A 26,335-nucleotide genomic window follows, 5' to 3' on the forward strand; every position below is an offset into this window, starting at 1 on the left:
CTTGCTGAGCAGCCTTGGCCCTCATCACAGGTCATCTACACCCTGTCCGCTCTGTCCTGGACCCCGATTGCCCAGAACAAGGGGATCATGTGAGTAACTACATGAGCCGACAGCTCTGGACCCCGTTCGGCCCTAGTCCTCCTCCTTGAAGCCCCCTGCCCACGTGGCCCCCCTGGGTCTCTGCTCATACCATCTCGGCTCCTCTAGGCCCTTCCCCACTGAGGAGAGTGTGGGTGATGAGGACATCTACAGTGGACTGTCCGACCAGATCGAGTGAGTGTCTGAGACCATGATCCTGCCCTGGTGGTCTGAGGAGACAAGGCCCCGCCGTGGGGGGTGGGGGTCTGAGGGGACATGGCCTCTCCCTGGGGTGTCGGAGGGTCCCTGGTCTGGGGGCTTCCCTGGCTCCGCCTGACTCCGCGTCCTGCAGCGACACGGTGGAGGAGGATGAGGACCTGTACGACTGCGTGGAGAACGAGGAGGCGGAGGGCGACGAGGTCTACGAGGACCTCATGCGCTCGGAGCCGGTACCCATGCCGGTGTGTGGGGTCGCAGGACCGGGCTGGGCAGGCTTATGGGTGGGGCGCGTCCCCGGACACCCCAACATCAGCCTCTCCTCCCCGCTCTCAGCCCAAGATGACAGAGTATGACAAGCGGTGCTGCTGTCTGCGGGAGATCCAGCAGACGGAGGAGAAGTATACGGACACGCTGGGCTCCATCCAACAGGTGTGATGCTCCGACCCGGTCCTCGCCAGGCGCATGCGCAGAGCGGAGAGGCGTCATCCACCCCACACTGGCTTGGGGATGTTTCCTGTCCTCACTGCTCCATATTTCTTCGTCTCTCATAGTTTCCGGTCCCCTCGGTGTTGCTCCCTACGTCTCCCTCTGAATTTCTCTCCTTCTGTGTCTCTTTATCCCTGTCTCCCTCTTTTCCGGTATCCTCATCAGTCCATCCATCTATTACTCTCTTTCCTTTGGCCATCTCTCGCTCTTTTTTTCTTCTGCACTATGTGGCATGTGAGAGCTCAGTTCCCTGGACCAGGGATCTCACCCCTGCCCCCTGCAGTGGAAGCATGGAGTCTTAAGCACTGGACCACCGGGGAAGTCCCTGGCCATCTCTTTTTTAACCATTTTATTGAGATTTAATCAAAATGCCATACAATTCAGCCATTGAACATCTACAATTTAATATTTTATGGTATATTCACAAGGGTTTGCCACCATCACCACTGTTTATTTTTTAAAAATTTTATTGGAGTATAGTTGATTTACACCGTTGTTTGTGTGCTCAGTCATGTCCAGCTCTTTGTGACCCCATGGACAGCAGCCTTCCAGGCTCCTCCGTCCATAGGATTCTCCAGGCAAGAATACCGGAGTAGGTTGCCATGCCCTCCTCCAGGGTATCTTCCTGACCCCGGGGATTGAGCCTGTGTCTCCTGCGTTGGCAGGCAGGTTCTTTGCTACTAGCGCCACCTGGGAACCCCACAAAGTTGTGTACCACTGTTTAATTTTAGAACATTTTCTTTCTTTTTCTGTTGTTTTGGCCTTGCAGCTTGTGAGATTTTAGTTCCTGGGCCAAGAATTGAACCCAGGCTCTCCTAACCACGGGACAACCAGGAACTCCCCAATTTTAGAACATTTTCATCATCCCTCAAAGAAACCCCATACCCCTTAATCATCACCCCTTAAACTCCAATTTCCCCCCAGCCCCTCCCTGGCAACCACTGATCTGCTTTCTGCCTCTGTGGCTCTACTTATTCTGGACACTTCATCTAAATGAACTCATTCGCTGTGTGGCCTTCTGTGCCTGGCTTCTCTCGCTGAACACTGAGTTTTCAAGGTTCGTCCACACTGGAGGGAGTGTCAGTGCTTTACTCCTCTTTCTGGATGGACCATGTTTTGTTATTCATCCATCTGTCAATGGCCATGTGGGTTGTTTCCACTTTGGGAATTTAGGGTGATAAGTTCTGCGTGGAACAGTCCTGTGGAGGGTTTTTGTGGGCTTTCTCCATTTCTCTCTTCTCTTGTTTCCTGTTTCCTTGCCTCTGTCTCTTCTCTACACACCTCTCTCTCTCTCCCAGTCGCTTGAGTTTCTGCTTGTCCCTTTCCATCTCTGTCTCCTCCTCTCTGTGTCTCTGGGACTCGCCTGGAGGGAGGAGTCTTCCCCTTCCCCATCCTTGTCTCCCCACTCCCCCACAGCATTTTATGAAGCCCTTGCAGCGGTTCCTTAAACCCCAAGACATCGAGATTATCTTCATCAACATCGAGGTGAGCTGACTGATTACTGCCTTCCCAGGCTTCTGTCCAGTGGGGATGGTTTGCTGGCTTCACCTGTCCCTGGGGTGTGGGGGTTGCGAGGTGAACCACGTAGGGTGGGCAGATGATCCTTCCCCCACCCAGCATCCCCAGCTCCAGGCTCCCACCCCAGCCCTCACCCCTTCCCTCCAAGTAGGACCTGCTTCGTGTGCACACCCATTTCCTAAAGGAGATGAAGGAAGCCCTGACCAACCCCAGTGCACCCACCCTCTACCAGGTCTTCATCAAATACAAGGAGAGGTGAGACCCAGTCAGCCAGCCCAGACCTCTGGAGGTCACCCTGCCCTGCCCAGTCTGGGCATTCGGGAGACATTGCCTTCATAGATCACCAAACAGAGAAGGCTTTTCTTTCTTCACTTGTGGGCACAGGGCTTCTCACCTCTGGTTAAATTCCCAGCTCTTCCTCTTGTGAGCTGAATGGCACTAGAAAGTCACTTAACCTCCCTGTGCTTCTACTTCTGCATCTCTAAAATCAGTGTGATCCAAAAATGTACCTCTTTGGGGTTGTGGTGAGGATTGAATAAATTGATGCCTTTTTTTTTTAAAAGTCTCTCAGTCATGTCCAACTCTTTGTGACCCCAAGGACTATACAGTCCATGGAATTCTCCAGGCTAGAATACTGGAGTGCGTAGCCATTCCCTTCTTCAGGGGATCTTTCCAACCGAGGGATCAAACCCAGGTCTCCCGCATTGCAGGCGGATTCTTTACCAGCTGAGCCACTAGGGAAGCCCAAGAATACTGGAGTGGGTAGCCTATCCCTTCTCCAGCGGATATTTCCAACCCAGGAATCGAACAGGGGTCTCCTGCACTGCAGGCGGATTCTTTACCAGCTGGGCTACCAGGGAATCCTACAGAGCTTAATGTGGAACTTGGCAGACAGTACGTGTTCAATAAATTCTTATTAAATAAATGAACATTAAGCAGAGATGATATGCCAGGTGCTCCACTCAGAGCTTCTTGTGCATTATCTCATTTAATGCTACAATAACCCATATGTGGGAGGTGCTATTGTTACGCCCATTTTACAGACAGGGAGATTGAGGCTCAGCATCATCCAGCTGGGAAGAGGCGGGGCCAGGATTGACACCCAGATCTGCCTGACCTTGGTGCCAGTGTCATTCCCCGGCCTCTTCCTGCAGGTTTCTCATCTATGGCCGCTACTGCAGCCAGGTGGAGTCGGCCAGCAAGCACCTGGACCGCGTGGCCACAGCCCGGGAGGATGTACAGATGAAGCTGGAAGTAGGGGATGGGCTCCATCTTTGTGGGGGGAAGCTCTCTCACTCCTTTCCACTCTCTGGGAGGCAGTAGTGGGGAGACTGAGCTGGAGAGAGCATCCCTTCCTGCTGCAGCCCAGCCAGGGGTCTGCCCGCTGAAGGTTTGGGGAGGGAGGTACTGATCAGCCAAGTGGAAGAAACTGAGCAGGAGGAGATAGACCAGAGCACTGAGCCCTGACCCCAGCTGAACCCTGTACTCTGGATGGAGCCCTGGTACCAGCCTGAGATCCTGACACTGACCTGAACCCCAGCCAGAGGCCCAACCCTGGCTGTCCACCAAGGGGCGAAACCCCAGTTCTGGGCTGAGTTCCAACTTCACAAAGAGCCCCGATCCTAGCCAAGCCCTGATCCTGGAGGGAGCATGGGAGCACGGATCCTGGACTGAACCCCAACCTGGATCCATTTGTCTAGTGGAAGCATAGACGAAACAGGGATGATGAGGGATGGCCAGTGTCTGCTGTCCATTCAATTTCTTTGGTCTCCATTATGGGGACCCTCCAGGCCTGTCTGCCTCCCTCTCTGGAGCACCCCCCCTCAGCTGAGGAATCCTGGGCATCTACCCCAGACAGCCTCCAGCTGGTCACCCCTCACCCCGTGGCGTTCTTCTTTATTTCCTTGGGGAGCGGGGAGAAGAGGCTTCAGGTTCTAGAACAATCCCCGCCTGCCTCCACCTCTTCTCACTCACCCCTTTCTCCAACCTCCTAGGAATGTTCTCAGCGTGCGAACAACGGGAGGTTCACCTTAAGGGACCTGTTGATGGTGCCCATGCAGCGAGTGCTCAAATATCACCTTCTTCTCCAGGTGCGCAAAGCGGGGAAGGCGTCGGCTTCTAGGGCTCCCTGCAAGGGCTCCTGGGGGCTGGGCTTCCATCTCTGGGAGGGGATCACTAGGGCTGTGCCCCAGCCTCTAGGGACAGCAGAGGGAGGAAGAAGGAGCTGGTGGGCCGTGCTTGTCTGGAAGGCCCCCCAGAAGGAGGGGGCAGGCCCAGGCAATATGCATCTCTGCGGGTCACACAGGAGCTGGTGAAACACACGCAGGATGCAACAGAGAAGGATAACTTGCGGCTGGCCCTGGATGCCATGAGGGTGAGTGGTCACACACAGGGATGGCGGTGCCCCCGGGCCGCCCCCTCCCTCCACAGCAGGGGACACACCTCTACCTCGAATGACCTATTCCCAGCATCCCCCTTGGGGACAGTGACATTCTCCTGCTGCCCCCTGCTGGAGGTTGACCCTCTATCCCCTGCCAGGCGGGGCATAGGGCTGGGGGAGGGGGGCACCCATGCTCACCCTTGTCCCACCCCCAGGACCTGGCACAGTGCGTAAACGAGGTCAAGCGGGACAATGAGACGCTGCGGCAGATTACCAACTTCCAGCTGTCCATCGAGAACCTGGTGAGGGGCTGGGTGGGGAGGGCCGGCATGTGGCCACGTGGGGAGGGGGTGTCATCTCCTCCTGGGGGCCCCTTGCCAGACGTCTTGTCTGCTGTGTAGGACCAGTCTCTAGCCCACTACGGCCGACCCAAGATCGATGGTGAGCTGAAGATAACTTCTGTGGAGAGGCGCTCCAAGATGGACAGGTGGGCGGAGCCAATACGGATCTGGGGCGGAGCCTGGACAGGGGCAGGGCCAGGCTACTGGTTAGGTAGGTGGGTGGAGCCAACACAGATCTAGGCTGGAATCTGGGCAAGGGCTTGGTGCTATTTCTAGATAGACAGGTTTTAAAAAAAAATGTTAGTTGCCCAGGTGTGTCCGACTCTTTGCGATCCCATAGACTGTAGCCCGTCAGGCTCCTCTCTTCATGGGAATCTCCAGGCAAGAATACTGGAGTGGGTTGCCATTCCCTTCTCCAGGGGATCTTCCCAACCTCGGGATTGAACCTGGGTTTCCCGCATTGCAAGAAGATTCTTTACCATCTGAGGTAGGTGGGACCATATGGACCAGTGGGTGGAGCCTAGACTGAGAGGAGAGGCAGAGCCAGCATGATTGTGTGTATGGAGCCAAGGACAGGTGGCAGGAACAGCAAGAATCAAATGGGTGAGGTCAAGATAGACAGGTAGGCGTGCCCAAGTTGGCCCCTGAAGAGAAGAGCCAGAATCCTAGATTGACAGCAGAGTGGGCCCGGAAAGTGGGAGCGGATCAGGTGGAGAGCTTGTGGGAACTTAGAGAGGAGCCAGACAGGGATACTTGATTGCTTCCAGGTATGCCTTCCTGCTTGACAAAGCTCTGCTCATCTGTAAGCGCCGAGGGGACTCCTACGACCTCAAGGACTTTGTGAATCTGCATAGCTTCCAAGTTCGAGATGACTCCTCCGGAGAGAGAGATAACAAGAAGGTAAGACTCGGAGGTGGTAACTGGGAGACCCCAATGATGGGGGCCCTCAATGCTACTTGAGCTCTCTGCTTGGCCCTTGGAATGCCAGTGTGTGTGTGTGTGTGTGTGTGTGTGTGTGTGTGAGATTTAGCATTGAAACATGTATATTACCATATGTGAAATAGATCACCAGTCCAAGTTGGATGTATGAAACAGGGCACTCAAAGCTGGTACACTGGGACAACTCTGAGGGATGGGATGGGGAGGGAGGTGGGAGGGAGGTTTGAGGTGGGAGGGAGGTTCAGGCTGGGGGACACATGTACACCCATGGCTGATTCATATCAATGTATGGCAAAAATCACTACAATGTTGTAAAGTAATTAGCCTCCAGTTAAGAGAAATAAATTAATTAAAAAATTTTAATTTATTTTGGCCATGTGGCATATGGGATCTTAGTTCCCCCATCAAGGATCAGACTCACGCCCCCTGCAGTGGAAGTGCAAAGTCTTAACCACCTGACAGCCATGGAAGTCCCGAGTGTGATTTTGTTTTGTAATTAAAAAATTTTTTTATTTAAATTTCTTTTTAATTGGAGGAAAATTGCTTTACAATATTGTGTCGGTTTCTGCCGTACATCAACATGAATCAGCCATAGGTATGCGTGTGTATGAATCTGGATTGTGGATGTGTATTTGCTTTTCCTGGGAAGCCCTTTACACGGCTCTCCTGGGGGCAGACAGGCTGTAGTTGGCTTGACCCCTTCCTCCCCAGAGCAGTAGGGTCAATGGGCGTGTGGTCCCACCTTCTGCAGGGTGGGTTTCTTCATTTTAAACCCTGCTTCTCTGCAGTGGACTCACATGTTCCTCCTGATTGAGGACCAAGGTGCCCAGGGCTATGAGCTGTTCTTCAAGACACGAGAACTAAAGAAGAAGTGGATGGAGCAGTTCGAGATGGCCATGTGAGACCCCTCCTCCTCCATTTTTCCATCCTCAGAGGACTTTAGACAGTTTTGGGCTTTAGTCTCATCCTGCCATGGGGTCACTCAGAACCTCAGTTTCTTCCTCTGGGAAATGGGAGGGACAGGCTTTCAAGACAGTCTGCATCCCCAGAATGCCAAGTGTTCACGATGTTCCATCACCAGCCTGGAAATCCTTCCTCCTTATCTTCCTCCTCCTTCTCTTTCTTGAGATGAAATTCACATAACAAAAACTTAGCCATTTTGAAGTGCACAATTCTGGGACTTCCCTGGCAGTTCAATGGTTGAAACTCCCTCTTCCATTGCAGGGGTGTATGAGTTCAGTCCCTGGTCAGGGAGCTAAGATCCTACATGCCTTGTAGCCAAAAAACCAAAACATAAAAAATAGAAACAATATTGTAACACATTCAATAAAGACTTTTGAAATGGTCCACATTAAAAAAAAATCTTTTAAAAAAGTGCACAATTCAGTGTATTTAGTAAATTCACACTGTGCAACCATCACTTCTACCTAGTTCCAAAACATCTTCAAACCCCCAGATGAGACCCTGCACTCAAGTAGTGATCACTTCCTGTTTTCCCTTCTCCCAGACCCTGGCACCCACTCACCCACTTTCTGTCCACCTATGTTCACTGAAGCACTATTCATAATAGCAAAATGGTGGTCACAATCCCATCATCAGTGGGTGGATGGAGAAGCACAATAGGGCATATCCATGCAATGGAACAGTATTTAGCCATAAAAAAGGAAAGAGGTCTTGATCCATCCAGGTTGCTGCGTGTACTGGTACCTCATTCCCTTTAATGGCTGAATCCTGTTCCACTGCTTGGAATTCTCTTCCCTCGTCAGCTCCAACATCTACCCTGAGAACGCCACTGCCAATGGTCATGACTTCCAGATGTTTTCCTTTGAGGAGACCACATCCTGCAAGGCTTGCCAGATGCTGCTGAGGTGGGAGTCTGGGAGGAGGGACCCGGTTCCTGGGGTGTGTTGTCCCTTCTTCTTTGGGGTGGGGAGCTCCCCTGGCCATCATGCCCCTGAGTTGGGAGGGGGGAGGATCTCCTTTGATCTTCAACTTCTCTCTCTTCTGCTCTAAAGAAAACCGAAAGGGGCCCTTTATGTTGTTGGCAAAATGATTGGCTGTATTTGTTCAGCATCACTGACTCCTTCTTTATCGCCTCCTTGCATCTCAGAGGCACTTTCTATCAGGGGTACCGCTGTCAACGCTGCCGAGCACCTGCACACAAGGAGTGTCTCGGGAGGGTCCCTCCGTGTGGTCGACATGGACAAGGTGCTAGGGGACTGAGGTGGGAGGTGGGTTTCTCCATGAGGATTCCCCCCCCCCATTCTAACCAGTATATCTGTGTATTTACCCTCTCATAGATTATTCAGGAACTATGAAGAAGGTAAGACCCCCATGCTCCTTTCTGTGCATGGAAATTGGGGCAGGAGTCGGGAAGGAAAGACCTGGGAGACTCTATCAGTGGGTGTGGCTCTTGGCTGGGTCTAGAAGATTCCCTGGAGTAGGAAATCGCAACCCACCCCACTAATCTTGCCTGGGAAATCCCATGGACAGAGGAGCCTGGCAGGCTACAGTCCCTGGGGCTGCAAAGAGTCTGACACAACTGAGTGACTGAGCAGGCACACCCGCAGGCAAATAAGGGTTGAGGCGCCCCCAGCCTGGGTACAGATAGTCATGCTTGCTTTTTTGGTCTCTCCCTCCAGGATAAGCCACATCGGCGGGCTCAAGACAAAAAGAGGAATGAGCTGGGTGAGTCAGCAGGGGGCGCTGTGCAGGGCAGAAAGAAATCTGGTCTTTTGACTCAGTGATGCTGGCCCAGGGAGAGATCTCAACAATTATGTTAAAGACCACATAATAGCCTACTTATAAAGCATCTGTTCTAGTCCCAGAAACTTGAAAGGAGTTTTTAAATAGCAAAGTCAATTTGTTACTAGCTTTACTTAAACACTGTGAAGGGGGTGCTTGGAACATGGCGATCCTTTTTACCATGCGCTTTCCTCCCATTCACTTTTTTATGTATACAGGTGTTTTTTTAAATTGAAGTTTCGTTGATTTACAGTGATTCAGGTGTACAGCAAAGTGATTTAGTTATACAGATATTTTTCAGATTCTTTTCCATTGTAGGTTATTATAAGATAGTGAATATAGTTCCCTGTATTATAAGCAGGTCCTTTTTGTTTATCTCTTTATATAAGTGTGTGTCTGTCCATCGCAAATTCCCAGTTTATTCCTCCACCCCTCCCATTCACCTTTACTATTCACTGCCCCCCTTTTTTTGTTTGCTGACAAACTCCATCTGTAGTCTTAGCTGGCTGGGCACACGTCATGGCCTCTCCCATTGATTCTGTGTCACAGAATCTTATCGTAATAGGGTGGTTTCAGCAAAGCATAGTCCACCTGAAAGGTAGGGAGCAGGAGATGCAGTTTGACCAAGCCAGAATTCTTTTTAGCCTGGCGGGGGGTAGGGGGCGGTGGTGGAAAGGCTGGATTCATGTATATGTTAACAGTGTCTGTGGGATCACAGTCAAGATGAGTAATTTTTATTCAACATCTATTGTATATGTCCTCTGAAGTAAATTGGTGACTAAAAACAGGACACTTCCTGTCCTCCCAAAGCTCCCAGGTGGGTAGCAGGAGACAGGGTTCGGCTAAGTTATTCCAGTTGAGGTGGTAGGAGTAGAGGGTTTTCCAGAGCTCACAGTGGGAGACCTGATGAGTCTGAGCCATCAGGGAAGTCTGCTCAGAGGAGGAGGCATTAAAGTGGACACTTGAAAGATGAGGTGGAGTTAGACGGATGAAGAGGCAAGAGTGGTCCAGGCAGAGGGAACAACATGTGCAAAGCCTAGGAAGCAGGAGGTGAATAGGGCAAGACTTTATTCCAGAACTAGGGGGGACCTCCCAGGTGGTCCAGTGGTTAAGAATTTGCCTTGCAATGAAGGAGGTGCGGATTTGATTCCCAGCTGGGGAGCAAAGATCCTGCATGGTGCACAGTGCGGCCACAAAGTAAAAAAAAATCACTTGGTGTGGCCAAGAAAAATAAACTCTTTGCTCAGAATCAGTGTAAAGATTCAGTTTCATATCTGTCATTCTGTCTCTCTCTCTATCTTGATAGATATCTGTAGATAGCTGTAGTTCTATATCTATAGCTATAGGTACTTCAGCTTTATTTGTAATAGTTAAAAATTAGAAACAACTCAAATATGGTCAGCAGTGGGAATACATATATGATATATACTATGTATGTATATAATGTAATAATATATAGGTATAAAATCAGCTTTATAAAAAAATGTATATATTAGCTTTACTGGTCAAAAACCAGAAACAACCCAGATGTCCTCAGTAGGAGAAAATACATGTGAATGTGTGTATGTGCATATATATCCACCATATAAATACTTAAACAATATGTTTATGTCCACATATGTGTTTGCATATATATGTATACATACTCTTGCTCATATCCATTTTATATGGACATATATAATTATCATTTTCTATTGAGACAGAAATATGTAATTTTTTATAATTTCCCATTGAAATATGCATAATATATATATAATTTTCTATGAGACAGATATATTTCTATTGAGATAGAAAATACATACCATAAGGTGTGTGAAATGAATAAATCTTAAGAACATGGCTCACTGAATCTCTACCCGTGTAACCACCACTCAGATCAATGTATAGGACACTTCCATCATCACAGAAAGTTTTATTGGATGGTGCTGTTCATAGTCCTTGCTAGTCTGTCCTGTCTCCCAGAGGGAACCACTTTCTGACCTCTATCAGCATAGATTAGTTTTGCCTGCCCTTTAACTTCGTACAAATGAAGTTGTATAGCATGGACTCTCACAGCATGTTGGTGTATCTACTTGAAGCAGTCACTTGTTCTTTTTCATTGCTGTATTGTATTCCATGATATGGTTCTTTCATGCTGTGTTTATCCATCTTCTTAAAGACATTGGGTATGTTGCCAATTTTTTGGCTCTTGTGAGTAGAACTACTGTGAACATTCTTCATCTATGACTCTCTGGGGACCTGTGTTTCATTTCTCTTGGTGATGTATTCATGAGTGGAATTAGCTTCAGTGAATACTGCCCAGCAGTTTTCCAAAGTGGGATCCTACTAGTCATGCAGGAATGAGCTGTGGAGTCGTGGCCACCCTTCCCATTTATGCAAAAAAAAATTATTTTAGATGTTTTCATATTAAAAACTTCTTCAAATTAAAAAAAAAATCCATTAAAAAAAAAAATCCAGGTGACTTCCAGTTGCTCCACATCCTTGCTGCCACTTGGTATTGTCTGTCTTTTTAACTTTTGCCATCCTGCTGGGTGGCGAGACTTGGGTTTGAAAGTCCTGGACTTCCACTGTATCATCCCCTCCCCTCCCCTCCAGGCTTGCCCAAGATGGAGGTGTGCCAGGAATACTATGGGCTGCCCCCACCTCCTGGAGCCATTGGACCTTTTCTACGCCTCAACCCGGGAGACATCGTGGAGCTCACTAAGGCTGAAGCCGAACAGAACTGGTGGGAGGTACAGGCTGGGGCCATGGGAATGACGGGGAAGGACCTGAACGTGGGGTCAGGGTGTCGGTGGCCTTGGGAATGGGACCATGCTCCCACTGGACTCTGGCAGTGGAAGTGTGCTCAGGGCAGGGTGATGTCTATGGGGATTTCTGGGGCTGACCTGGCCCTTCTGGGCTGGTGGTATTCCCAGTTGACACTGTTTGGTCCCTCTCTGGGTCATTCCAGGTCATGGAGAGGTAGATGGCCAAGCAGAGTGGCTGTTGGGTGAAAGATGGATACACACAAGCATTATGGCTGCCTGTAACCTCTCTGTCCATCTCTCCCTTCTATCTTTTTAGGGAAGGAATACATCTACCAATGAAGTTGGCTGGTTTCCCTGCAATAGGGTCAAGCCCTACGTGCATGTGAGTGCCTCAGTCTGGTTGGAGTGAGGGCACGGGGGTGCAGAGAAGGTCCTGTGAGGGTGGGCAGCATTGAGGGGAATGCTCCTGAGATCAGGAGGGGCTGCCCATCATGGCATGTCACTCCCTACCTTGCTGACTGAGCCCAAAGAGGGGTTCACCTGGGGAAGGATGACCAGTCCTTTTCTCCTTGTCTCTTTTTATTTTTATTTTTTACATTTCAGTTTTTATTACATATACATGAACATATGACTTTTTAAAATTAACCTTTAATTTTGTTTTGGAGTATTGCTAGTGAACAATGTTGTGATAGTTTCAGGTGGACAGAAAAGGGACTCAGTCATACATATACATGTATCCATTCTCCCCCAAACCCTGCTCCCATCCAGGCTGCCACATATCATTGAGCAGAGTTCCCCATGCTATACAGCAGATCCTTGTTGGTTGTCTGTTTTAAATGTAGCAGGGTCTACACGTCTATACCAAACTTGTCAACTCTCCCATCCTTTCCTCAGCAACCATAAGTTTATTCTCTAAGTTCCTGTGAGTCTGTTTCTGTTTTGTAAATAAGTTCATTTGTATCATGTCTTTTTAGATTTAGCATAAAATGGATGTCATACAATGTCTCTGCTTCTCTGACTTATTTCACTGACAATCTCTGTGCTTAGTTGCTCAGTCACGTCTGACTATTTGTGACCCCACGGACTGTAGCCCTCAGGCTTCTCTGTCCATGGGGATTCTCAAGGCAAGAATACTGGAGTGGGTTGCCATGCCCTCCTCCAGGGGATCTTCCCAACCTAGGAATCAAACCTAGGTCTCCCACATTACAGGTGGATTCTTTGCCATCTGAGCCACCAGAGAAGCCAATCTTTAGTTCTATCTATGTTGCTGCAAATGGCATTATTTTGTTCTTTTTAATGGCTGGGTAATATTTCATTTTATATACATATCAGTTCAGTTCAGTTCAGTTGCTCAGTCGTGTCTTACTCTTTGCGACCCCATGAATCACAGCACGCCTGGACTCCCTGTCCATCACCAACTCCCGGAGTTCACTCAGACTCATGTCCATCGAGTCGGTGATGCCATCCAGCCATCTCATTCTCTGTCGTCCCCGTCTCCTCCCACCCCCAACCCCTCCCAGCATCAGAGTCTTTTCCAGTGAGTCAACTCATCGCATGAGGTGGCCAAAGTATTGCAGTTTCAGCTTTAGCATCAGTCCTTCCAATGAACACTCAGGACTGATCTCCTTTAGAATGGACTCACATCTTCTTTGTCCATTCCTCTGACAACGGACATTTAGGTTGCTTCCATGTCTTGGCTATTGTAAACAGCGCAGCAATGAACATTGGGGTACATGTATCCTTTTGGACCATGTTTTTCTCTGTATATGTGCCTAGGAGTGGGATTTCAGAGTCATATGTTAGCTCTATTTTTACTTTTTTAAAAGAACCTCCATCCTTGATTCTTTTTGTATGAAGATCTTCTCCATCACTTGGGGAAGGAACAGGGGTTCAGAGGCTGGCCAACCCCTGCATTCCTTCAGAGGCACCAAATACAATCCTCTACGGGGTCACATCCCCTGTGCCTCCTTGTGCAGGGAGCAGACCTGCCCACCACTCTGCCTGGCGCTTGTCTTTCTTCACCTGTTTCCCACTCTTGATTTCCTGGAGATCAGTGGAGAAATAACTCCAGAAAGAATGAAGGGATGTAGCCAAAGCAAAACCAATATCCAGTTGTGGGTGTGACTGCTGATAGAAGCAAGGTCCGATGCTGTAAAGAGCAATATTGCATAGGAACCTGGAATGTTAGGTCCATGAATCATGGCAAATTGGAACTGGTCAAACAGGAGATGGCAAGAGTGAACGTTGACATTCTAGGAATCAGTGAATTAAAATGGACTGGAATGGGTGAATTTAACTCAGATGACCATTATATCTACTACTGTGGGCAGGAATCCCTTAGAAGAAATGGAGTAGCCATCTTGGTCAACAAAAGAGTCCAAAATGCAGTACTTGGATGCAATCTCAAAAACGACAGAATGATCTCTGTTCGTTTCCAAGGCAAACCATTCAATATTACAGTAATCCAAGCCTATGCCCCAACCAGTAACGCTGAAGAAGCTGAAGTTGAATGGTTCTATGAAGACCTACAAGACCTTTTAGAACTAACACCCAAAAAAGATGTCCTTTTCATTATAGGGGACTGGAATGCAAAAATAGGAAGTCAAGAAACACCTGGAGTAACAGGCAAATTTGGCCTTGGAGCACGGAATGAAGCAGGGCAAAGGCTAATAGAGTTTTGCCAAGAGAACGCACTGGTCATAGCAAACACCCTCTTTCAACAACACAAGAGAAGACTCTACACATGGACATCACCAGATGGTCAACACCGAAATCAGATTGATTATATTTTTTGCAGCCAAAGATGGAGAAGCTGTATACAGTTAGCAAAAACAAGACCAGGAGCTGACTGTGGCTCAGATCATGAACTCCTTATTGCCAAATTCAGACTTAAATTGAAGAAAGTAGGGAAAGCCACTAGACCATTCAGATATGACCTAAATCAAATCCCTATGATTATACAGTGGAAGTGAGAAGTAGATTTAAGGGACTAGATCTGATCGATGAGTGCCTGATGAACTATGGATGGAGGTTCGTGACATTGTACAGGAGACAGGGACCAAGACCATCCCCATGGAAAAGAAATGCAAAAAAGCAAAATGGCTGTCTGAGGAGGCCTTACAAATAGCTGAAAAGAAGAGAAGCGAAGATCAAGCTGCAAGCAGGCTTCCTTGCTAACCAAGACTTCTTGGGTTCGGGCTGGTCGATATCCGTCTGAGAAAGTGTGCCGGTTGTACACCCAGAAAACCGAGCGGCAGGGACCGGGAAGGCGCTAAGTCGCAGCGACCGTGCTCGCCAAACGCCTGGTCGCCTGAGCTGCTCGGACCGGGGAAGGCACAAAACGTAGGCCCAGCAAAGTCTGCACCTTTGTGGAATACCCGAGGACCTGAACCTGAGCCGCTCAGACCTGGGAAGTGCATGCAACCCAGCGCCAGCCGCGGACAGCTCCTGGCAGAGCAACCTAGAGCCTAAACAGCACAAACAGGGAAAGCACACACGCCTCGAGTAGAGACACTGTGAGCACTCCCCACAGACGCCAGGGATATTTGTTAGCTGTGTTCCTCCCTCCCCACAGCAGGACTGAACAGGTGAGCCGGGGAAATAAAAAAAAAAAGGTGTCCACCACTGCATCCTGGTGTCAGGACGGCAATTAGACACTGAGGAGACCAGAAAACAGAAGAGCTTTTTCAACAGAAGGAACTGCCTTGGAAGTAACAGAGGGAGAAGCCTTGAGCCTACTGCAAGAATAAGACTGAAAACCAGAGGCAGAGACTTAAGTCCAAATCCTGAGAACATCAGAGATCTCCTGTTCCAGAGAACATTAATTGATAGGTACTCATCAAATGCCTCCATACATACACTGAAACCAGGCACCACCCAAGGGTCAACAAGTTTCAGTGAAAGACATACTATGCAAACTATCCAGCAACACAGGAGAATAGCACTGAGCTTCAATATACAGGCTGCCCAAAGCCACTCCAAAACCATTGACATCTCAAACTCATTACTGGACACGTCATTGCACTCCAGAGAGAAGAAATCTAGCTCCACCCACCAGAACATCGACACAAGCTTCCCTAACCAGGGAATCTTGACAAGTCACCCATCCAACCCCACACACAACGAGGTAACTACATAATAAAGAGAACTCCACAAACTGCCAGAAGACAGAAAGGCCACCCCGAACACAGCAATATAAGCAAGATGAAGAGGCAGAGAAATACCCAGCAAGTAAAGGAACAGGATAAATGCCCACCAAGACAAACAAAAGAGGAAGATATAGGGAACCTACCCGATAAAGAATTTTGAATTTTAATTGTGAAAATGATTCAAAATCTGGAAAGCAAAATGGAGTTACAGATAAATAAACTGGAGAAAAGGATTGAGAAGATGCAAGAAATGTTTAATAAGGAATTAGAGAAAATAAAAAAGAGTCAATATATAATGAATAATGCAATAGATGAGATCAGAAACACTCTCGAGGGAACAAACAGTAGAATAACGGAGGCAGAAGACAGGATAAGCGAGCTAGAAGATAGAATTGTAGAAATAAATGAAACAGAGATGGAAAAAGAAAAATGAATTAAAAGAAATGAGGACAATATTAAAGACCTATGGGACAATATTAAATGCCCCAACATTCGAATCATAGGAGTCCCAGAAGAAGAAGACAAAAAGAAAGACCATGAGAGAATACTTGAGGAGATAATAGTTTAAAATTGCCCTAAAATGGGGAAGGAAATAATCACCCAAGTCCAAGAAACACAGAGAGTCCCTAACAGGATAAACCCAAGGTGAAATACTCCAAGGCACATATTAATCAAATTAACAAAGATCAAACACAAAGAACGAATATTAAAAGCAGCAAGGGAAAAACAACAAATAACACACAAGGGGATCCCCATAAGGATAACAGCTGATCTTTCAGCAGAAACTCTTCAGGTCAGGAGGGAATGGCAAGACATACTTAAAGTGATGAAAGAAAGTAACCTACAGCCCAGATTACTATACCCAGCAAGGATCTCATTCAGATATGAAGGAGAAATCAAAAGCTTTACAGACAAGCAAAAGCTGAGAGAATTCAGCATCACCAAAGCAGCTCTCCAACAAATACTAAAGGATCTTCTCTAGACAGGAAACACAGAAAGGGTATATAAACTCGAACCCAAAACAATAAAGAAAATGGCAGCGGGATCATACTCATCAATAATCACCTTAAATGTAAATGGGTTGAATGCCCCAACCAAAAGACAAAGGCTGGCTGAATGGATACAAAAACAAGACCCCCATATATGTTGTCTACAAGAGATCCACCTCAAAACGAGGGACACATACAGACTGAAAGTGAAGGGCTGGAAAAAGATATTCCACGCAAATAGAGACCAAAAGAATGCAGGAGTAGTAATTCTCACACCAGATAAAATAGATTTTAAAACAAAGGCTGTGAAAAGAGACAAAGAAGGAAAGTACATAATGATCAAAGGATCAATCCAAGAAGAAGATATAACAATTATAAATATTTATGCACCCAACATAGGAGCACCGCACTATGTAAGACAATCACTAACAAGTATGAAAGGGGAAATTAACAACAATGCAATAATAGTGGGAGACTTTAATACCCCACTCACACCTATGGATAGATCAACTAAACAGAAAATTAACAAGGAAACACAAACTTTAAATGATACAATAGACCAGTTAGACCTAATAGATCTCTATAGGACATTTCACCCCAAAACAATGAATTTCACCTTTTTCTCAAGTGCACACGGAAACTTTTCCAGGATAGATCACATCCTGGGCCATAAATCTAGCCTTGGTAAACTCAAAAAAATTGAAATCATTCCAAGCATCTTTTCTGACCACAATGCAGTAAGATTAGATCTCAATCACAGGAGGAAAAACTATTAAAAATGCCAACATATGGAGGCTGAACAACACGCTGATGAATAATGAACAAATCATAGAAGAAATCAAAAGAGAAATCAAAATATGCATAGAAATGAATGAAAATGAAAACACAACAACCCAAAACCTCTGGGACACTGTAAAAGCAGTGCTAAGGGGGAAGTTCATAGCAATACAGGCACACCTCAAGAAACAAGAAAAAAGTCAACTAAATAACCTAACTCTACATCTAAAGAAACTAGAAAAGGAAGAAACGAAGAACCCAAGGGTTAGTAGAAGGAAAGAAACTGTAAAAATTAGGGCAGAGATAAATGCAAAAGAAACAAAAGAGACCATAGCAAAAATCAACAAAGCCAAAAGCTGGTTCTTTGAGAAGGTAAATAAAATTGACAAACCACTAGCCAGACTCATCAAGAAACAAAGGGAGAAGAACCAAATCAATAAAATTAGAAATGAAAATGGAGAGATCACAACCGACAACACAGAAATACAAAGGATTATTAGAGAATACTATCAGCAATTATATGGCAATAAAATGAATAACCTGGAAGAAATGGACAAATTCCTAGAAAAGTACACCTTGCCAAAACTGAACCAGGAAGAAATAGAAAATCTGAACAGACCCATCACAAGCACGGAACTAGAGGGTATAATCAGAAATCTTCCAGCAAACAAAAGCCAGGTCCAGACGGCTTCACAGCTGTATTCTACCAAAAATTTAGAGAAGAGTTAACACCTATTCTACTCAAACTCTTCCAGAAAAATTGCTGAGGAAGGGAAACTTCCAAACTCATTCTATGAGGCCACCATCCCCCTAATCCCAAAACCTGGTAAAGATCCCACAAAAAAGAAAACTACAGGCCAATATCACTGATGAACATAGATGCAAAAATCCTCAACAAAATTCTAGCAATCAGAATCCAACAACACATTAAGAAGATCATACATCATGACCAAGTGGGCTTTATCCCAGGAATGCAAGGATTCTTCAATATCCGTAAATCAATCAACGTAATACACCACATTAACAAACTGAAAAATAAAAATCATATGATTATATCAATAGATGCAGAGAAAGCCTTCAACAAAATTCAACATCCATTTATGATAAAAACCCTCCAGAAAGTGGGAATAGAAGGGACATATCTCAACATAATAAAAGCTATATATGACAAACCCACAGCAAACATTATCCTCAATGGTGAAAAACTGAAAGCATTTCCCCTAAAGTCAAGAACAAGACAAGGGTGCCCACTCTCACCACTACTATTCAACATAGTTCTGGAAGTTTTGGCTACAGCAATCAGAGCAGAAGAAGACATAAAAGGAATACAAATTGGAAAAGAAGAAGTAAAACTTTCACTGTTCGCTGATGACATGATCCTCTACGCAGAAAACCGTAAAGACTACCAGAAAACTACTAGAGCTAATCAATGAATACAGTAAAGTTGCAGGATGTAAAATCAACACACAGAAATTCCTTGCATTCCTATACACTAATAATGAGAAAATAGAAAGAGAAATTAAGGAAACTATTCCATTCACTGTTGCAATGAAAAGAATTAAATACTTAGGAATATATCTACCTAAGGAAACAAAAGACTTGTACATAGAAAACTATAAAATACTAGTGAAAGTAATCAAAGAGGACACTAATAGATGGAGAAATATACCGTGTTCGTGGATTGGAAGAATAAATATTGTAAAAATGAGTATACTACCCAAAGTAATTTATACATTCAATGAAATCCCTATGCAGCTACCAATGATATTTTTCACAGAACTAGAACAAATAATCTCACAATTTGTATGGAAATACAAAAAACCTCGAATAGCCAAAGCAATCTTGAAGAAGAAAAATGGAACTGGAGTAATTAACCTGCCGGACTTCAGGCTCTACTACAAAGCCACAGTCATCAAGACAGTATGGTACTGGCATAAAGACAGAAATATAGATCAATGGAACAAAATAGAAAGCCCAGAGATAAATCCACGCACCTATGGACACCTCATCTTTGACAAAGGAGGCAAGAATATAAAATGGAGAAAAGACAGTCTTTTTAACAAGTGGTGCTGGGAAAACTGGTCAGCCACTTGTAAAAGAATGAAACTAGAACCCTTCCTAACACCATACACCAAAATAAACTCAAAATGGATTAGAGAGCTAAATGTAAGACCATATTCTATAAAACTCCTAGAGAAGAACGTAGGCAAAACACTCTCCAACATAAATCACAGCAGGATCCTCCAAGACCCACCTCCCAGAATATTGGAAATAAAAGCAAAAATAAATGGGACCTAATTAAAATCAAAAGCTTCTGCACAGCAAAGGAAACTATAAGCAAGGTGAAAAGACAACCTTCAGAATGGGAGAAAATAATAGCAAATGAAGCAACTGATAAAGGATTAATCTACAAAATATACAAGCAGCTCCTGCAGCTCAATTCCAGAAAAATAAACGACCCAATCAAAAAATGGGCCAAAGAACTAAACAGACATTTCTCAAAAGAAGACATAAAGATGGCTAACAAACACATGAAAAAATGCTCAACATCCTTCATAATCAGAGAAATGCAAATCAAAACCACAATGAGATACCATTACACACCAGTCAGAATGGCTGCTATCCAAAAGTCTACATGCAATAAATGCTGGAGAGGGTGTGGAGAAAAGGGAACCCTCTTACACTGTTGGTGGGAATGCAAACTAGTACAGCCACTATGGAGAACAGTGTGGAGATTCCTCAAAACACTGGAAATAGAACTGCCATATGATCCAGCAATCGCACTCCTGGGCATACACACCGAGGAAACCAGAATTGAAAGAGACACATGTACTCCAATGTTCATTGCAGCACTGTTTATAATAGCCAGGACATGGAAGCAACCTAGATGTCCATCTGCAGATGAATGGATAAGAAAGCTTTGGTACATATACACAATGGAGTATTACTCAGCCATCAAAAAGAATACATTTGAATCAGTTCTAATGAGGTGGATGAAATTGGAGCCTATTATACAGAGTGAAGTAAGCCAGAAAGAAAAACATCAATACAGTATATTAACACATATATATGGAATTTAGAAAGATGGTAACTTTAACCCTGTATATGAGACTGCAAAAGAGACATAGGTATATAGAACAGTCTTTGGGACTCTGTGGGAGATGGTGAAGGTGGGATGATTTGGGAGAACGGCATTGTAGCATGTATATTATCATATGTGAAATGAATCACCAGTCCAGGTTCAACGCATGATACAGGATGCTTGGGGCTGGTGCACGGGGATGACCTGGAGGGAGGATATGGGGAAGAGGGAGGTGGGAGAGGGGTTCAAGAAAGGGAACACATGTACACCCGGGGCAGATTCGTGTCAATGTATGGCAAAACCAACCAATATATTAATGTAAGGCGTGCTGTGATTCATGGGGTCGCGGAGAGTTGGACATGACTGAGCGACTGAACTGAACTGAACTGAACTGAATTTGCCTCCAAATAAAATTAAGAAAATAAATAAAAAAAAATAAAAGAGATAAAGACTCTCCAAGACAAGCAAAAATTGAGATTTTTTTTTTTTTAAAAGAGAAGCGAAAAGCAAAGGAGAAAAGGAAAGATATAAGCATCCGAATGCAGAATTCCAAAGAATAGCAAGGAGAGATAAGAAAGACTTCCTCAGCGATCAATGCAAAGAAATAGAGGAAAACAACAGAATAGGAAAAACAAGAGATCTCTTCGAGAAAATTAGAGATACCAAGGGAACATTTCATGCAAAGATGGGCTCGATAAAGGACAGAAATGGTATGGATCTAACAGAAGCGGAAGATATTAAGAAGAGGTGGCAAGAATACACAGAAGAACTGTACAAACAAGATCTTCATGACCAAGATAATCACGATGGTGTGATCACTGACCTAGAGCCAGACATCTTGGAATGTGAAGTCTAGTGGGCCTTAGAAAGCATCACTATGAACAAAGCTAGGAGGTGATGGAATTCCAGTTGCGTCATTGCAAATCCTGAAAGAGGATGCTGTGAAAGTGCTGCACTCAATATGCCAGGCTGGAATCAAGATTGGCGGGAGAAGTATCAATAACCTCAGATATGCAGATGACACCACCCTTATGGCAGAAAGTGAAGAGGAACTAAAAAGCCTCTTGATGAAAGTGAAAGTTCAGTTCAGTTCAATCGCTCAGTCGTGTCCGACTCTCCGCGACCCCATGCATCACAGCACGCCAGGCCTCCCTGTCCATCACCAACTCCCGGAGTTCACTCAAACTCATGTCCACAGAGTCGGTGATGCCATCCAGCCATCTCATTCTCCGTCGTCCCCTTCTCCTCCCGCCCCCAACCTTTCCCAGCATCAGAGTCTTTTCCAGTGAGTCAGCTCGTCGCATGAGGTGGCCAAAGTATTGCAGTTTCAGCTTTAGCATCAGTCCCTCCAATGAACATCCAGGACTGATCTCCTTTAGAATGGACTGGTGGATCTCCTTGCAGTATAAGGGACTCTCAAGAGTCTTCTCCAACACCACAGTTCAAAAGCATCGATTCTTCGGCGGTCAGCCTTCTTCACAGTCCAACTCTCACATCCATACATGACCACGGGAAAAACCATTGCCTTGACTAGACGGACCTTGGCTGGCAAAGTAATGTCTCTGCTTTTTAATATACTATCAAGGTTGGTCATAACTTTCCTTCCAAGGAGCAAGCGTCTTTTAATTTCATGGCTGCAATCAGCATCTGCAGTGATTTTGGAGCCCAAAAAAACAAAGTCTGACACTGTTTCCACTGTTTTTCCATCTATTTCCCATGAAGTGATGGGACCAGATGCCATGATCTTTGTTTTCTGAATGTTGAGCTTCAAGCCAACCTTTTCACTCTCCTCTTTCACTTTCATCAAGAGGCTTTTGAGTTCCTCTTCTCTTTCTGCCATAAGGGTAGTGTCATCTGCATATCTGAGGTTATTGATATTTCTCCCGGCAATCTTGATTCCAGCTTGTGCTTCTTTCAGCCCAGCGTTCCTCATGATGTACTCTGCATAGAAGTTAAATAAGCAAGGTGACAATATACAACCTTGACGTACACCTTTTCCTATTTGTTGTTCCATGTCCAGTTCTAACAGTTGCTTCCTGACCTGCATACAGGTTTCTCAAGAGGCAGGTCAGGTGGTCTGGGATTCCCATCTCTTTCAGAATGTTCCACAGTTTATTGTGATCGACACAGTCAAAGGCTTTGGCATAGTCAATGAAGCAGAAATAGATGTTTTTCTGAAACTCTCTTGCTTTCTCCATGATCCAGCGGATGTTGGCAATTTGATCTCTGGTGCCTCTGCCTTTTCTAAAACCTGCTTGAACATCTGGGAGTTCACGGTTTATATACTGCTGAAGCCTGGCTTGGAGAATTTTGAGCATGACTTTTCTAGCGTGTGAGATGAGTGAAAGAGGAGAGTGAAAAAGCTGGCTTGAAGCTCAACATTCAGAAAACAAAGATCATGGCATCTGGTCCCATCACTTCATGGGAAATAGATGGGGAAACAGCAGAAACAGTGTCAGATTTTATTTTTTTGGGCTCCAAAATCACTGCGGATGCTGATTGCAGCCATGAAATTAAAAGACGCTTACTCCTTGGAAGGAAAGTTATGACCAACCTAGATAGCATATTCAAAAGCAGAGACATTACTTTGCCAACAAAGGTCCATCTGGTCAAGGCTATGGTTTTTCCCGTGGTCATGTATGGATGTGAGAGTTGGACTGTGAAGAAAGCTGATCGCTGAAGAATTGATGCTTTTGAACTGTGGTGCTGGGGAAGACTCTTGAGAGTCCCTTGGACTTCAAGGAGATCCAACCAGTCCATTCTAAAGGAGATCAATCCTGGGTGTTCATTGGAAGGACTGATGCTAAAGCTGAAACTCCAATAGTTTGGCTACCTCATGCGAAGAGTTGACTCACTGGAAAAGACTCTGATGCTGGGAGGGATTAGGGGTGGGGGAGGATTAGGGAGAAGGGGACGACAGAGAATGAGATGGCTGGATGGCATCACCGACTCGATGGACATGAGTTTGAGTGAACTCCGGGAGTTGGTGATGGACAGGGAGGTCTGGCGTGCTGTGATTCATGGGGTCTCAGAGAGTCGGACACGACTGAGCGACTGATAATGACTGATAATGACTGAACTGAACTGATAATGACTTCAAATCTTCCCCATCTCCCCAAACCTCATTCTTCCTCACTACCCCACTGCCCACTTTGTAGCCCTCATAGAAGCCTGCAGAGAGAATGTCTCTCCTTTTTTTTTTTTGCCTTCATTTTTTGTAATTTCAGATTTGCAGAAAAGTCATGAGAATAAAGCAAAGAACACTCATATATCTGTTAGTCAGATCACCAATTGTTAACATTTTGTCTCATTGGCTCTTTCATCTTTCTCTGAACATTTTATTTATTTAGAAAATAAATAAAATAAAATTATAAATACAATAAATAAAATTACTTATTTTTTCTTGAGACACTTCAAAGTAAGTTTAGAGACACATTTCCCCTTTAATCTGAATACCTGCCAAGAACAGGAACTTTCTCTTGTATATACATAGCGTGATTTTTAAAAATATGAAATTCAGCGTGGACATTCTACTATTATAAATTATCACATATTAGAAATTATAACATATAAATTTTATATTACACAATTCAGAGTATGTATTTACACTAAACCAATTTTCTAGAAAATATCTTTCGCTTTTTTTTTTTTGGCATGGGGTCCTTTCTCCCCTGTGGAGTTGCACTGTAAATTTCTAACTCCATCATTCCTCCTAAGTTATTAGCTGATATTCTATTGTAAAGAACTGTCTCTTCTATGTATCTGTGTATTATGGATGTATGTGTCTGTCAGTCAGTCATCTCTGTATCTGTGACTCTGTCAGTCCCCTGCATGTCTGTGTGTCTGTGTATTATGGATGTGTGTGTCTGTCAGTCAGTCATCTTTGCGTCTATGGCTCTGTCAGTCACCTGCATGTCTGTGTGTCTGTGTATTATGGATGTGTGTGTCTGTCAGTCAGTCATCTTTGTATCTATGACTCTGTCAGTCACCTGCATGTCTGTGTGTTTGTGTGTCTCTCCATGTATCTCTTTGCATCTGTGGATCTACTAATAATCATCTATGCATTTATCTGTTTATCTGTGTGTGTACACTTTGTGTGTGTATCAATCATCTGTGTGTCTCTGTACTGTGTGTCCATCCGTTATCTCTGTATCTATCTATATAGCCATCTCTGTGTCTATCCATCATCTGTGTGTCTATCTGTGTATCTATTTGATATCTATCTCAGGAAATGTTCCTGGATTTTTATTTTAATATTGTCCCGGCCTGGACCAGTGGGCTTAGGGTTTCTCTCGTGGCTCAGACAGTAAAGCATCTGCCTGTAATGCAGGAGACCTGGGTTCGATCCCTGGGTGGGGAATATCCCCTGAAGGAGGAAATGGCAACCCACTCCAGTATGCTTGCCTGGAAAATTCCATGGATGGAGGAGCCTGGTAGGCTACAGTCCGTGGGGTCGCAAAGAGCTGGACATGACTGGGCAACTTCACTGGTTCACTGGACCAGTGGGAGCCCCTTCAGGCTGGCTCCTCTGTCCTTTTGACATAACCTCATTGTTCTCTGAGCCCTTCCTTACTTTTTAGCTCAAGAGCAAACTGCTCTTGTTCTCTTTCTGCCCCAATCTTGGAGCAAACCATTTTCCCAAGGAGCCAGGATCCTTTCAGTGGGACTTGGCATTCACACGTCAAGATCTGAACGTCTTTCCAGTTTCTGCCTACACACGTAGCTGCCTCTTTAAAGCTGATTCATTTAGGAGGGGTGGACTGATCTCTCCCACTGGATTCTGGGGCTGTATTTCCAGAGAAGAGCACAGTGCCTGGCACATAACAGACACCCAGTACATGACAGGGGAATGAATGAATGCAGTGTCCTGAAGTCTGTTGCCATGCTGAACTCTTTTCCCTAAGTCGCGGTCTCTGTGTCCCCAGGGCCCCCCTCAGGACCTGTCTGTTCATCTCTGGTGAGTAGAACCATCTTTCTTATTTTTAACTTGGGGTGCTTTGGGGTGGATGTTTAGGCTGGACATTGGGGTGCCACTAGGGGCTGCAAACAGGTCAGTTATTCATTCTTCAAACTCTGGGTGTTAACTGCTGGGTCCAGCTCTCCACCGGGGCTGCTGAGGAGAGAGCACAGACAAAAGAGAGCCCTTGACTTTGGGATATTCAGTTCTCATGGAAAGAAAATGACGGTGATGATGTAATGGGAGCTTCTTCTCCCTCTCCACCTGCCTTTGTTTGAGAACCTACTGCTTAGAGTCCAGTGAGGGATGGAGGTTTATACTGTTGCTTTGGAGCCCACTGACTTCGCTTCCAATCCTGACTCTAACATTATCCAGCTGTGTGACCTTTAGCCAGTAACTCAGTTTCTCTGTGCTTCAGCTTTCCCCCCTGGAAAACAGATTGGTAACAATGTCTGATTCCTAGGGCTGTTAAGAAGTTTCCATGAGCTTGTAAAGTGCTTAGCTCTATTCCTGACATGTACAAAGCACTTTATTGTATGTTCTTATTAGCATTAGCTGTTATGACCACATTTCATCCATTGTAAAATGCAGATTTTTCCCTCTCACTGTTTAACGCCTCTGGCATTGGAATGGCTCTTAACAATTAGTGGTGTCTCAGTTCTTCTGTGGAGAAGAAAATGGCAACCCAGGCAAGTGTTCTTGCCTGGAGAATCCCAGGGATGGGGGAGCCTGGTGGGCTTCCGTCTATGGGGTCGCACAGGGTCGGACACAACTGAAGTGACTTAGCAGCAGCAGCAGCAGTTCTTCTGCCTAATTTTATGGGTGCGTGTGTGTGCTAAGTCACTCAGTCGTGTCAGACTCTGTGACCTCATGGAGTGTAACCTGCCAGGCTCCTCTGTCCAGGCAAGAATACTGGAGCGGGTAGCCAT

At 45.5% G+C, this 26,335-nt stretch overlaps 1 protein-coding gene across 1 annotated transcript in view; it reads left to right on the forward strand.

Annotated features, from left to right (window-relative positions):
- Nucleotides 1–26,335, forward strand: part of VAV1 (vav guanine nucleotide exchange factor 1) — a 73,306-nt gene that overhangs the window by 31,736 nt on the left and 15,235 nt on the right. Inside the window, exons 3-22 of the mRNA XM_055430455.2 lie at nt 31–89; nt 208–273; nt 431–539; nt 631–726; nt 2,200–2,268; nt 2,453–2,556; nt 3,456–3,555; nt 4,296–4,391; nt 4,607–4,675; nt 4,897–4,983; nt 5,083–5,168; nt 5,790–5,922; nt 6,750–6,859; nt 7,728–7,829; nt 8,072–8,169; nt 8,262–8,284; nt 8,604–8,649; nt 11,302–11,438; nt 11,770–11,835; nt 25,375–25,406. Of these exons, the coding sequence (XP_055286430.1) occupies nt 31–89; nt 208–273; nt 431–539; nt 631–726; nt 2,200–2,268; nt 2,453–2,556; nt 3,456–3,555; nt 4,296–4,391; nt 4,607–4,675; nt 4,897–4,983; nt 5,083–5,168; nt 5,790–5,922; nt 6,750–6,859; nt 7,728–7,829; nt 8,072–8,169; nt 8,262–8,284; nt 8,604–8,649; nt 11,302–11,438; nt 11,770–11,835; nt 25,375–25,406 (1,688 nt within the window). The remainder of the gene's footprint in view (nt 1–30; nt 90–207; nt 274–430; nt 540–630; nt 727–2,199; nt 2,269–2,452; nt 2,557–3,455; nt 3,556–4,295; nt 4,392–4,606; nt 4,676–4,896; nt 4,984–5,082; nt 5,169–5,789; nt 5,923–6,749; nt 6,860–7,727; nt 7,830–8,071; nt 8,170–8,261; nt 8,285–8,603; nt 8,650–11,301; nt 11,439–11,769; nt 11,836–25,374; nt 25,407–26,335) is intronic.

Source organism: Moschus berezovskii, chromosome 8, assembly GCF_049115385.1.
Source record: "Moschus berezovskii isolate FMDL1 chromosome 8, NW_MosBer_1.0, whole genome shotgun sequence".
In the NCBI taxonomy this organism is placed as follows: Eukaryota; Metazoa; Chordata; class Mammalia; order Artiodactyla; family Moschidae; genus Moschus; species Moschus berezovskii.